The 14,115-nt window shown below is 33.0% G+C and overlaps 2 protein-coding genes across 3 annotated transcripts; one reads left to right on the top strand and one right to left on the bottom strand.

Annotated features, from left to right (window-relative positions):
* The first annotated feature begins 675 nt into the window (after positions 1-675).
* LOC121240044 (E3 ubiquitin-protein ligase RNFT1-like) lies at positions 676-4,441 on the top strand. Its single transcript, XM_041137488.1, has 8 exons — positions 676-1,443; positions 1,619-1,695; positions 1,836-2,004; positions 2,317-2,405; positions 2,520-2,684; positions 2,813-2,890; positions 3,591-3,694; positions 4,086-4,441. Exons 1-8 carry the CDS (start codon positions 897-899, stop codon positions 4,189-4,191), a joined length of 1,335 nt encoding a protein of 444 aa, XP_040993422.1. The 5' UTR covers positions 676-896; the 3' UTR covers positions 4,192-4,441.
* A 292-nt stretch (positions 4,442-4,733) lies between these two features.
* On the bottom strand, positions 4,734-8,845 carry LOC121240045. 2 transcript variants are annotated; one of them, XM_041137490.1, is made up of 6 exons: positions 8,258-8,845; positions 7,631-7,807; positions 7,300-7,425; positions 6,776-6,964; positions 6,145-6,309; positions 4,734-5,220 (listed from the first exon to the last, which is right to left on the bottom strand). In XM_041137490.1, exons 1-6 carry the CDS (start codon positions 8,546-8,548, stop codon positions 4,951-4,953), a joined length of 1,218 nt encoding a protein of 405 aa, XP_040993424.1. In that variant the 5' UTR covers positions 8,549-8,845; the 3' UTR covers positions 4,734-4,950. The 2 variants fall into 2 exon arrangements, with proteins under 2 accessions (XP_040993424.1, XP_040993423.1); XM_041137489.1 differs by having other exon boundaries at positions 7,604-7,807; positions 8,258-8,844.
* Between the last annotated feature and the right edge of the window lie 5,270 nt (positions 8,846-14,115).

Genomic DNA, 14,115 nt, shown 5'->3' with positions numbered 1-14,115 from the left:
GCAAATACATCAATGGATACACTTGGGGGTTGTCTTGCTTTCAAACAGCCCATTTCTAAGATTGCCATCATAACCACCGGCCTCACTTTTAGGCCTTGGGTCCTAATATTATTGGACAATATATTTTTAACCCATTTCCAAATTTTATTTTAATTTTACATATATATATATATATATGTATTATTTAGGTTGATTTGATTATACAAAATTAAATTATCTCATCTCATATAATCATTATAACTTTTTCAAACTCTCATATAAAATATAATAAATAATTTAATTTTTTCAAATTCTAAAATAAAAATAATATTATAATAATATTTTATTTAATTTTCAACAAAACATCTCATCTCATTTCATTTAAATTGTATAATCAAATCATGCCGGCCACACACTTAGTAATAATAATATTAAAAAAATAAAAACTATAATCTCAAGCCAATTTGTAGAGTATAATTAATAAAAGATTTTAAATCACAAATCTTATCATTTTATTTTGAAAAAAAAAAAATAACTCGTAATATTATTACTGCCAACATATTTTATTTTTATTTTGATTAAGAAATGGTGCGAGTAAAAGAGTAAACTTCAACCTTTGTTGTTGGAAGTAGACATGCTGCCCCAATGCAGAGACGGAGATAGACAAGGACGCTGCATTTATGCATAGATAAAGATATTTGTGAGGAGTCAGAAGTGATTGATAAAAAATGAAAAAAGAAAAAACAAGGTAAAGGAAAGTTTCCCCTTTCTCAGTCGCAGACACAGCACTGAACACAGAAGGGACACCACCGTAAGTCGCATACTATAATCCGAGAAAGTGTTCTGTCCAAATTTTTCTTTACAAAATACAACCTATCTGTCTACGAATTGAAGAAAAGCTTACAACTTTCATGTGAATGGAGACGTCCGCCACTGCCAGCAATTCCCCTTCTTCTTCTTCTTCTTCTGGGAATGGTAGTAGCAGTAATGGCGGTGGCATTTCTCGCAGATATAGAATTCAGGTGGCGGCTTCTAACATCATACATGGGTCTCTGGCTGCCCTTTTGGAGTATTCGGGTATTGTGCTTGGTGGAGGAAGAGCTGGCAGGTCCAATTCTCAGGAAACTGAGTACCTGCAAGTTGATAACAACGACGATGAACGTTCACCCCGGAGCAGTCTTGAGGAGGATCAGGAGGAGGAAGAGGAGGTCTCCATCAGGATTATTGGCGCCGCAGAGGCAGAGCACCAGCGTTTCTCTGCTCATCCACACATTCCTGCAAATCCTGCTGTTGTATCACTCTCGGATCTCGCTAACTCTGGAGGCACTGCCAGCACCGGCACCGGCACGGGCACCAGCACCAGCACCAGCAGTTACGATATCCAGCACTTGGCTCGCTGGATCGAGCAGGTTCTGCCTTTTTCTTTGCTTCTTTTGCTCGTCTTGATTCGTCAACATCTCCAAGGTATTTCTCTTCTCCTCCGACTCTTATTTCCCTTCATTTATCTTTCCTTGTATCCTCTTTTCTTCTTCTCCCATAATGTTACATTGATCCTTCTAAGAAATTTAGACCTATTCAATATACATAAGCCCCGGTACTCTTAATTTGAAAGATTGGGTTCCTCTGCTATCAACTTCAGGTTTTTCTGTCACTCTTTGGATCGCTGCCGTAATGTTCAAATCTAACGATATTCTAAGAAAGCAGACCGCTCTTAAGGTTCCCCCCACTTTTTTGATGGTTTTGTTTTGTTGCCTCCAATATGGTTTTGCATTTTCTGATGTGTATATCACTCAATTCATTTACTTCATTGCATTCTTTCTTGGCTTTTTAAAGCATCTGAATGGCTGCTCCCGCAGGAGGAGAGAAAAATATCTGTTCTTCTCAGCATCTCTCTGGTGTTCATGCTTCATGTCGTTTGTGTTTATTGGTGGTATCCAAGTAATGACCTACTATATCCCTTCGTATTACTTCCCCCAAAAGTAATACCTCCGTTTTGGCATGCTGTATCCATCGTCATGGTAAACGGTAAGTGTCCCAACTCAGTCTCTCTTTCTCTGTCTGAAAAATGTTAGGCCACGAGTCACTCTTAAGTCTACGTTTTATCAGAACATGATTTCTCTTTATGAGCACGAGTTTGTACAGACTATTTTATTGTAGTTTTTTAGTTCGATTTTTTACTGTACAGACTATCTTATTGTAATTTTTTAAGAACAGTGGACAGATATATGAAAACATTTTCTCCATAAAAGCACCAAACCAATAATTTATGCAGGTTGCTTTCAACTGAATACCATGTATCTTATTTAAACTGATGTCTCATTAACGATTTGTTTTTAGATATTATGGTGCGACAGGCAGCAATGGCCTTCAAATGTATACTTTTGATGCATTTCAAGAATAGCAGGGGCTGGGATTACCGCAAACAGGTTGCTTATGTTACAGTTAGTCAAGAGTTATACATGCAGTTGTTCCCCATTTATATATATATATATATATATTTTTTTTAATGAAGTTGACTGTTGAAGGCTTTGTCTATCCAGGGTCAAATGCTAACTCTTGTTGAGTATCTCTTGCTGCTCTATCGTGCCTTGTTGCCTACACCGGTTTGGTATCGATTCTTTTTAAATAAAGAATATGGAAGTCTTTTTTCTTCGTTAACTACAGGGTTGTATTTAACCTTCAAGCTTACCTCAGTAGTGGAGAAGGTATGACTCTCTCACAAATACATAATCCCATGTATTCATGCTTTATTCTGGTTTTCTGAGTACATCTCAAAAGATCAAGAGGATGTGTTAGTAGTCTTATATTTTTACTTCTTGATATGGTTCTCAAGGTCCAATCCTTATTTTCTGCATTGAGGGTCTTGTCACATAAGGAGGTGCATTATGGATCTTATGCTACATCTGAGCAGGTCAGTTGGCTTTTTATGAGTTCAGATATTCCTAATCTCTCTCTCTCTCTCTCTCTCTCTCTCTCTCTCTCATGATCTGATGCGGGATGGATTTACTATCTCGATCTTTTAGAACAACAGTGAAAAAAAGTAAGAGACTGATAGACAGATCTATGAATAAACTAGAATTTGGAAATCTGAAATGCAAATTGATAAGTTACAACAAATTGAAACCCTGAATGTATAGCACCAACAGTTGGGGTGATATGAAGGAAAAAAGCCGTTGATATTTGAAGGAATATATCAAATACAGAGTAGTGATTTTAATAATGATAAATGATTAGCATTTAAACGAGGGAAAAAGCTGGCATATAGTGAAAGGAGGAAGGTGGAGGAAGGGGTCCGGAAGATTGTTTAACTTGCAAATAGATACTGCTCTTTTCTAGTTCTCGTTGTTGCATGTTCTTGAGAGTTGACGGGCTGCATTGAACAAAGAAAGTTCAATGTTGGATAGGCCATGAATGTGGCCTCGCCAGAAAATGATTGATAATAATATGCATCACAAGTTAAATCCACCTGTGTCTTGTGTCTTGCAGTAGCTTATACTGTAAGATGACCACCATGGACGGTGACCGTTATCGCCATCATATTTTTATGCTTCTTTGGTTTGTTTCATATGATATATTTACACATTCTAAAGATGTCAGTAATTGAACTATAGGTCAATGCAGCAGGGGATCTCTGTGCTATTTGCCAGGAGAAGATGCATGCTCCAATTTTGCTTCGCTGCAAACACATATTCTGTGAAGACTGTGTATCAGAATGGTGATTGATCTCTTTCATCTCTAGTCTCTGTATACAGATAAATATTATATTGTTGCTACATACTTCTATAGCGTATTGCTGTGTCTCAGCATCAGGACAGTAGATTTCATATACATCTGAGGAACATTTGTTCAATTCTATTGTCTTTTGTGTTTATTTAACCAAAAGAAACAGATTGGGGTTCTGAACTCTGCATATCATAATGGTCTCTGTCCATGCAAAGTATATCTTATCGAACTTCACGTGATAACATATGATAAATTCATCATGGATTAGTTATCAACATCCTTTTTTGATCTCACGGCATGCTCGTGTTTCACACTGAAGACTTGTGAGAGATATTTGTTGGTTTCTGGCTGGGTTTCATATGGAGACTTTACCATGTTTTCAGGTTTGAGCGAGAAAGGACATGTCCATTGTGCCGAGCCTTGGTTAAACCGGCCGATATCAAATCTTTCGGCGATGGATCAACTAGCTTGTCTTTTCAGTTATTTTAAAGATTTCTACTCGAGCCAAGAAACCAGAACGGCTGCTAAGAGGGAAGATCAGGTTCTTGAAGCGCTGCTGTTAAATTGCTATACCGTTGTTTCTACTGTTAGTCAAAGAGGAGAGGTTGAATTATATGTTAATACTTGTTTATTCGTGAGGCGGCTAAAATCGCGTGGCCATTTCTATCATGTTTAAAGTATAAAACCACAGATGAATTCTGTCTATATATATATATATATATATATATATCTTCAATTATATAAATTCTCTTCTCTCTCTCTCATTGTGTTTTTGTGTGCAGGCAAAAGAAACATACATCATGTATGCATCTCTCAGATTGACATGTAGTTTCCATTCATGTATCTATCTCTACCAGTAGGAAACTGCCCACAACTTCATTTGAAAGAAAAGCGCAAGCTTTGAGGAAGTACTTGAGTGACAATCAAGGTCGATAGCCCAAAAGCCTAAAATACGCACTGAAATTAATATAATTAAATCTTCCATCAGCCTTGCAATAGTGAAGAATGACACAAAAACCGAAGGATAATACTAACAAAAATTATAAGAACAGATCAAAGCAATATAACTCATATCTTTACATTTGAATCTGTGTCCAAAACATAGAATACAGGACATCTCCAATCAAAAAGCACAGCTGTAATAATGTTTTCACGTATTTTTTGACGTGGTGATTGGGCTATAAGAGCTTAGTTTAGTTATGATGATGATACACGCCCGGCTATGATGTGGAGGGGGAATGTGCTCCATCACTTGCGGACAGCCCCAGAAGGAAGTGCAGAGGATAGTTGTGGAGATGATGCTGAGGAAACAGAGTTTAGATTTGAACCTGAGGGAACCATGATGGGATAGACTTCAGTGACCTCTTCACTGCCCTCATCCAAGTATACAACATCCTGCATCGTGAGCTGGTGGTATTCAACCACCTCTCTCAGAAAGCGATTCTCGCGTGCATATATTGAGTTTTCATGTGCCAATCTGGCTTTCTCTGCCAAAAGTGTTTCAAGTTGAAGCCGAATCTAGCATAGAAAAATTGGCATCAGAATTGTTGAATGCGACTATACTAGAAATTATTCAACACAACGCTTCCTATTGACAGAAATAAAAACAAGAAAATGGAAACTTACGAATCAAAACATGTGTTTTTTGAGTAACTAGGTTTTTCCTGGGTGATGTACAAAAGATAGAATGACCAAATTTGCCCAATATACAGGCAATCAATAAAGGCACACAAGCAAACAGCAACTGTATTATCTCTCCAAATGAAATCAACCAAAGGTAGATATTGATGAGGCATTTCAATAATTTCAATGATTCCTTCCTTTCTTCACTTTAATAAATAGGTTTCAACATCAATAAAATTTACATTTACCTGTATAAAGAAAAGGTTCCAACATTTCAATGGATGGTTGTAGACAGACACATTAAAACACAATCACTGCAGCAAATAAACTCTAGAGGAAAGAAGAGGGCTGCTAAATTCATAATGGGAATGTTATTTTTTTATTTTACACTTTGTAACCCAAACTACCAAAACTTACACGTTACACTCCCCAATTTTCAAATAGCACCTTTGTCTAATTCTGGTTGTTAAAAAAGAAAAAAGAAAAATAGGTGACATGGTACAATGTTGACAACTGATTTTTAACGGAGGGTACACATTGAGAATTTTTAGTAGTTTATGGGTGTTATCTGTCAGTTTTGGTAGTTGACTTGCAAAGTGTAAAATGCTTCATTAGTTGGGGTGGAAAGTGCACGCCCCTCCCCCCTCCTTGAAAATGAAAAGGTGATAATCACGTTCATCCACCTCAGCTAATAACTTCGTAGATGATGGTAATTGTAAGTAATGAGAAGCAACTTCAATAACTAAATCTTTGAGTGGTTCTTAGAAAATATGAACAATGAAAAAGAAAGACAAAATATAAAACAGTGAAAGAGCATACCAAATCATCATCTTCTAGACTCCTTCCCCTTTCACGATTCTCCCGAAGAATTTTATTTTCTTCCTCCAGCTGAGCACATCGCTCCTTTGCAAAAGCCAGATCTGCTTTGAAAGTCTTCAACTCCCGAAGTAGTAACTTTGCTTTTGCAGCCATTGCCATCGCAACCTGGTATGTAAACCAAAAGGTGAAATAACAAATCTCATCATGAAAAACAAGTTCTAATCTCAAAATCATTAGGATGCTCCCAGCATTCTGGAAATAGATCCCCCCCCCCCCAAAAAAAAAATTTCCTTCTTCCTTTCTCCCTTGGCATCCTTATTAACATTGCAGACAGCTTCCACACATGATCCAGGGGAGTGAAGCAAACCAATATAAGTATATTCAGTAGAGTAGTTCATTGGGTTATAGGATCATTCTATACTCTCCGCCCACTAGAAGTTCTGATTACTCCATGCGGTGGGGTACACACATACAGAAAACATAAAGAGGATAAAGATTGTATCATTTTCTGTAGAAAAAACCAGTCAGTGGAGTAGCTTCTAGGCTAGAAAAAAAATGAAAAAATTATCAAAAACCCATGCACACAAATATTTCTATTACATGAACCAGTGATACAAAGTTGCCACCTTACGTCGCGAGATGCCTTCAGCTGAAGTTCTTGGTCGGTTTGTATATGGGATTGCATTTGTGGATGTTGCCATGTACTAGAATGATTTGATGCCTCATTCTGTACCTCGTCACCATCCGGCTTTTTCCTGATATGCTTACGAGTTTCTTGAATGATGTCTGCAGTCCGACTCTCCACAATTGTAATACCCTCCTAAAAATTTGGAAGAGCACCGACACAAATAATAGAAATAGATTGCTGAATAGTTTCATGGGGTAAAGACAGATGTTAAAATAAAAACTGAGTGTTCAAGTGGAGAGATGCATAAATAGTGAATTTCTGCCTGGAGAGAGAGAGAGAGAGAGAGAGAGAGAGAGAGAGAGAGAGAATCATAATAAAAAATAAAATATACAGCTGATTTGATGCTTCAGAAATGCAGGAAAAAATTACAATTACTTTTGACCATTCTGAGTGTATGTACAATATATATATATATATACCCACACACACTGAAAACTCTTTGCAGAGAAGTTCCATTGAAAGCTAACCTCCAAGGCATTACCAATGGTGCCACCAATATAATTAAGAGAAGATGCAATGGCACCCAATCCCTTATGAAATTTAGGAGGTTCTATTTTCCGACGTCTCTCATCTGAGTGACTGGAATTTTGGTACTGCAAATAGAACACAGATAATAATCACATCACATAGTGCAGGTTGAAATCCATACAGGGATCTATATACATACGTCCATATATATATATGAACATTTTCCCGGTAACGGAATTTGATTGCCTTTTGAGGTTTTACTCATAAAAAAATATATTAACATTTTATTGTTTACAGCATCACCTTTGACGTAAAATCTTGATATCCCACCTTCCCCGTTGTTGCTGTACCAGGCACGTGTGGCCTTATACTTTCAGGTGTTTGAATTTGTTGGGGTACACTATCCTCGTCAAGAATTGCTTTAGCTTTTCTAGCCAGAGCACCCCAAAATCCATGTTTGGATTCGTTCAAACTTTTCATCGATGTATATTCAGGTGGCCTTGAATCCTACATTAACCAAAAAAAAAAAAATACAATTGGCATGGAAAAAAAAAGCTCAACAATAACGGAGCATTACCACAAGGGAAACTTCACTGCATGTTAGAAAGCTATGCTAATTAAAAGAGGACACGAGTAGTCCTAACGTCTTCGAAATATAACATGACAAATTACAAATCGAACATAATTTCATCTATCTTCTTCTTCTCTTTTCTTCTATCATACTGATAAGTAATGAAGTACTGGAAACTAAATGGGCACTAGAATCTGCGGCTCGTGATAAAGAGCTGAGACATATGCACAAATGTAATGGCGGAATCAGATCTTCATTTGCTTGTTAACCAAATAAAAACATCTAAAAGCACAACGCAAGGAAATCTCATCTTACTCGTTCCGTTCCAGCAATTCAGCATTACAAGCAATATAGAGAAAAAAAGAGAAACAAAAGAAAAATGGAACCTGGAGGGAAACGGAGGGAGAAGAAGATGTGGGTGCGGGGTTGGGAGAGCGGGAAGAGTGCCCATAAGCAGAGGAGAGAGAGGAGTCCCGGTGAGCAGAAGACGCTCTTATGGCCTTGGCTGCAAGCGACGAGGAATCCCGATGAGGCTGAGGCTTCCGAATTCCATGTTTAGCTTCTCTTTCTCCTTCTCCTTCCTCTTCTTCTCCTTCATCATCATCATCATGACCCTCATCCACTACAATGGCCGAATGCCTCGAAATCACCCCCAGCTGCCTCCTTCTATACGCCATTATTATGATCTGATTCAAACTACAAACCCCACCCCCCCACCCCTCCCGGCTCCCCCCACTATTGGCCCTTCGCTTCTTCTATACGCGAAATCCCAATAGCCAATTACTTCAGCTCAAATATCTTGTATCTTGTTCTTCCTCCTATTCCCTTTGTTGCATCTCTTTCTGTCGGAGCGAGAAAGAAACGCTGGCGTACGACGCACCTCGCCCTCTGTATCTCTGTGTCCGCTTCCCTGCCCTTGGCGCTTTAGGATCTGTTTGCAATTTGCATATTAATTTTACCAGACAGGTCTGTCTGGTCGGTGTTTGTGATTTGGGCTGTTTTGCCATTCACTCGTTCAGCCTAAATTTTAATGGCCCATACCTCTCTTCATATGTTATAGCATTATCGTTTGTTTCATCAAAATTATTTTTAAAATTTAATTAAAATTAGATAATTTCTATAAATTTAAAACTTCAAAACCATAATTTTATATTAAATTAATCAAAATAATAATATAATATTATTTTTTTAATAATAATTTTTTTTCATATTTTATAATTACACTAACTATATGTTAATTAATAATTTAATTTTAATTTTAATTATTATTTCTCAACTATTATTTTTCCTCAACTTATTTCTCAACTATTAGTTAAGCCGGGTTTTTAGAATAAAATATTAAAGTAATTGGGTCTATTTTTTAAAATAAAATATTTTTAAAGATGAATAATACGTCTTCAAATATAAAGAATCACTCCCAAATAATGTAGCTCATATTTCAAGTCTCTATTGTTTGATTACGTTAATGCAGATCATTCAAATCATATTTCTTCAAATTTTGAAAATGACCAATGCTCCACTTCACTTTTTTATTTTACATTTTTCCACCCTTTATATTAAAATTTAAAACTCGAATTGCGTTTTCATCTCAAACTAGAAACGTGAAACAATGTTAAAGATTAAAATTCAAACGAATTGTATATGTTATAAATTCTTTATATTGGCATCCGGCTTTCGAAACAAAGTCATGGAGTGCACAGCTACATTGTTAGGAATTTCTTGCAAATGTGCACGGGATAATTTAAAGGGTAGTTCATTCGGTCTGATATTTCCTATAAATTATTTGCATCGAAAGTTTTAAACTGCAAAATTTGGAGGGAGTATACCACCAAGACTAAAGGTTTGTTTGGGGTTGTGGTAAGAGTTTTAAAAAGTATTTAAATAGCCTTAAGAGCTATTTAATATAAAAATTAAGTTGTTTGAGTATTACATATTAAAGTATTTTCAATATCAAATAAGTTAAAAAGTATGAACATATTTTTCTAGATAATGCAGAACGTAATTCAAATTTTAAAAAGACTGTTAATCAATAAAAATACCCATACAACTCTAAGATAATTACAACTTTTAAACTTTCGAGGATATGATCATAATCTTTAAAATTCAAATAATTGTCATTTATAATTTAGAAATCACTTTTTTAATTTGTTTCTAAACAAATGTAACATATTTGTAAGTGTTTTAAATATATGATTATTAAAGAGTAAATAACTTTTTAATAGTAGAACTGATTACTTAAATTATAAGCTATAAATCCTAAAACTATAAACTATATTTTCCACCGCAATTTCAAGTATGCACTAAGGCCTAGTTTAGATATAAAAGTCTCCCAACTCATCTCAAATCATCTCATATAATCATTACAATTTTTTCAAATTTTCACACAAAAAATAATAAACAATTCAATTTTTTCAAATTTCAAAACAATAATAATATTAAAAAATAATATTCTAACAATATTTTTTTTTTCAATTTTCAACTTTTATCTCATCTCAACCACTATCTAAACCTCCAATTTAGGCTTCGTTTGGTTACATAAATGAAATAAGATGAGAAATCTATTAATAATAGTAAGATAGTTTGTGAATAGTAGTAAAATTATTTGAGTTAAGATGTTTTATCAGATTTTAGAAAATGTGAGAGAAAAAGTTGAACAAAAATATTATAAAATTAAAATATTATGTTTTTTTTATTTAAAAAAGTTGAATTGTGTTTTTGTGTTTTGTTTGGAAATTTAGAAAAGTTATAATGATTAGATAAAAAAATTGAAAAGTGTTTATATTTGAATGGTGTTTGGATGTTAAGATGAGATGAGATAAGTTAAGACCATTTGTGAAACTAAACAAGACCAGTGGCTTGTTTGAAAAAAAGTTTTCATTCTAAAATTCTTATCTCATCTCATCTCATTCCCAAACATCACTATTACAAATAATTTCAAACTAATCATTACAACTTTTCCAAACTTTCAAATAAAAAATAAAAAAATAATTCAAAATTTTCATATCCCCAAACAAAATTAATATTAAAAAATTATATTCTAATAATATTTTAATTTTATAATAATTTAATTTAATTTTTTCTCTCACATTTCTCAAAATCCCATTAAAAACTTAAATTATCTCAATACTATTTACAAATTATCTTATTACTATTCACAAAATTTTCATTTCATTTCATTTTCTAAGCTTATCACTCTTAACACACTTGAGTCAATTCTTAGGAGTTGGTAGATGTTATAACATTTTGGTTGTTGTTGTAATATATCATTTGTAAATTATATTTAGCTCAAACATATATATATATATATAAATAAGTGTGTATACATATGTATGTGTGTGTTTATAGCTATATGATATTTGAGCCATTCTTGACTCTTTGAGACCAACTTTTCAAGTCTTGTTTAGATACAAGAAGTGTTTCATATCATCTAATTATTACAATTTTTTTTAAATTTTCACACAAAATAAAAATAATATTTTAATAATATTTTATTCAATTTTCATCTCAACTCACTATCCAAATCCAATGATTCGACATGTCAAATAGTGGAATGTGAAATAAATAAATAAAAACATTCCAAATAGTAGAATGTGAAAAAAAAAAAAAAAAAAACTTGAACGCTTCTTGCCGAGCCAAATATAAACGTCGTGATCTATTGCTGGAAATTCAAGATTATAGAACACAATTACATGTTTTTTTAATCACCTCCCATTAAAATTAGTTCCAAAAACAACGTGCTATATGGTTACTTAAATTTGAAAAAGATATCAATCCTCAAAGAGCATCAGGAGGAAAAAAGTTGCGACCTTTCAGGTTACAATCCTCGAGTCTCAGATACAATAACACATAAGAGAATAAACAAATGAATTTGGAATCTAATAAACTAGATCATCTGGATCTATATATGTTTCTTGACTGAACCATTTAAAAGAAATTGGTAGACTGTTTGGGTGCATTTTCTTGTAGCATTTGAGAAAGATGTATGAGTACTGATCAGTTAATTTCTGTCGTTGTGATCGTACCAGAAAAGCCAATTCGAATCAATCAAGCTGGGAATCAAATGTCGTTTGTTAAGCTTTAAACATACATACGACTAATTAGTTTATGAGAAAATTATATATGCCACAGTAGTAGAAATAGAAAATGGTAGGTAGAGCGTATGGTGGTGGCCACCTGATCATGATCTTAAGTTCCCCAGACAAAGAAACATGGGATAGCTCTGACGGCAGTGGCAACTCCCATCATTTTGATGTAAACAAATAGCAAAACCTTTGGCCTGAAGAAGTAGTCCGAAACATGGTGTTGGTTCGTGTATTCGCACAAAGAAACATACACAATAATATTTGATGATTCCCTTCCCTTTGCTTTAAAATTGGCCGATTCCTAGGAAACCCTGGAGCTGGTCTCCCCAATGAAACAGGCTGCAGACACATGCATGTTTTTATTTGATCGTACAGAAATGGGAGGAAATAAATAAGGGGAAAAGCATGACAAAATGATGTTATCCGAGGTTAAAATAAAAACATGTAGATATATCAACCGAGTTTGATCCCTCAAATCTAATCCAAATGGCTGATCATGGAGTTACACATAATATATAAATAAATAAATGACACAAGTTGATTACTAGCTGCTAGATGTTTTGCATCAGAATCCGATGATCAAAGTGTATATTAAGATGCATGAGATTAAAAAAACAAAACAACATTGTAAGAAAATGGATTTCTTTATATGGTTGATAGCAGACTGAGAAAATAAGGAGTCTTTAAAGCTTACGAAACTCCCGTGCAATGATCTCATAAAAGCATTGTAAACGACTAGATCTGCTAGAAAGTATGTGGTAGCACAACCTGTCTAAAAAGGAACAGAGCTAGCTGCCCTAACTCTCCGGAGGATTAATGCAGCTGGTTCATGTATCGAATAGTATTTCTCATTTATTATTTCTTGTTAATGAAGTATTTCAATGCACTGATAATTTGCTATTTTCTGATGTGATTCGTTCATTTAATGGCAGTGTATATAAGGTTGTAAATGATCACTGCAAGTAGTACTGATTAGGGTTTATTATTTAGTTAAGTAAGATGTGGATATTACTGTTAATATTTTTCATTATTTTTATATAGAACTGATTTACAATACTCTTTTTTTTAATATAAATAAAAAAAGATGCCACTGTAAAAATTAATGTAAAAATATGCCACAGTAATTTATATAATATTTATATAATTTGATGTATTTTTTAATTATAATAAATGTTATGATAAATAGCTTGCTTACACCTTATTATAAATTATGAATTCTTAGAGCACTTGTATTGGCTTATTTAAAGAAATAGAGATGAAATTATTTACATTATTGGAGTAGTTAAATACTAATAGCTTCAACTATGAGCTACAATATTTCTAAGTGTTTCTTCATATTTAAAGATGTACCATTCATTTTTAAAAGTAACATTTTATTCTAAAATATTAGACCTAACTACTTTAATATTTTTCACATTTTATTTTAAAATATATTTATTGAATAATTAGGTTAAAAAAAATTATTTTTTTTATTAGAGGAAGAAATTAGATGGAAAACAATAATTTAAGTAGGAAATAATGAAATTATTAATTAATATATGGTTAGTTTATAAAAATAATATTATATTATTATTATTTTAATTAATTTAATACATTGTTATGGTTCGAATGAATTTAAATTTATAAAAAAATATGTATTTTTAATTAAATTTTAAAGTTAACTTGATGTATCATTGTTATTAGAACATTAGTATTAGATTGGTCATCTTATTCTTCAAATTTTGATTAATACGTAACTTTTTTACTTTTAACTAATTATTTAAAACTTGAAGTTTACATTAGATTAGTTATCACACACTCTATAATAATAAAATTTTATTATTTATATTATTTTAATTAATTTATATTTTATTTTTATAATTTTCAATAACCTATAATAATTATATTCATTTTTATTTTCACAATCTATAATATAATAATCTCATATGTATATAGAAGATAAAATCTCATATGAATAAAAATCTCATATCTATAATATAATAATCTTAAAAAGTATTTTTAAATTTATTATAATTCTTTTTATATTTAAAAAAAAATAGATTTACTATAATTTATAATTTAGATGAAAATAATTTAATTAATTTAATATAGAATAAATATAGATGATATTTTTTTAAATTTAAAAATAAAAAGAGAATGGTCTAATTCAATGCAATGCTCGG

The sequence above is a fragment of the Juglans microcarpa x Juglans regia genome, chromosome 7D, assembly GCF_004785595.1.
Source record: "Juglans microcarpa x Juglans regia isolate MS1-56 chromosome 7D, Jm3101_v1.0, whole genome shotgun sequence".
Classification (NCBI taxonomy): domain Eukaryota; kingdom Viridiplantae; phylum Streptophyta; class Magnoliopsida; order Fagales; family Juglandaceae; genus Juglans; species Juglans microcarpa x Juglans regia.
The sequence above is the reverse complement of the archived record's forward strand: the minus strand, read 5'-3'. Positions and strand labels throughout refer to the sequence as shown.

Bases quoted from the DNA above. Each gene is read 5' to 3' on its own strand.
- LOC121240044 (XM_041137488.1), top strand. From the start codon at position 897: ATGGAGACGTCCGCCACTGCCAGCAATTCCCCTTCTTCTTCTTCTTCT. The intron at 2,406-2,519 runs GTTGCTTATGTT...TTGTCTATCCAG, and splicing joins GCTGGGATTACCGCAAACAG to GGTCAAATGCTAACTCTTGT. The intron at 3,695-4,085 runs GTGATTGATCTC...CCATGTTTTCAG, and splicing joins GAAGACTGTGTATCAGAATG to GTTTGAGCGAGAAAGGACAT.
- LOC121240045 (XM_041137489.1), bottom strand. From the start codon at position 8,548: ATGGCGTATAGAAGGAGGCAGCTGGGGGTGATTTCGAGGCATTCGGCC. The intron at 7,808-8,257 runs GTTCCATTTTTC...TGGTTAATGTAG, and splicing joins CTCCCTCCGTTTCCCTCCAG to GATTCAAGGCCACCTGAATA. The intron at 7,426-7,603 runs GTGATGCTGTAA...TTCTATTTGCAG, and splicing joins ATCAAGATTTTACGTCAAAG to TACCAAAATTCCAGTCACTC.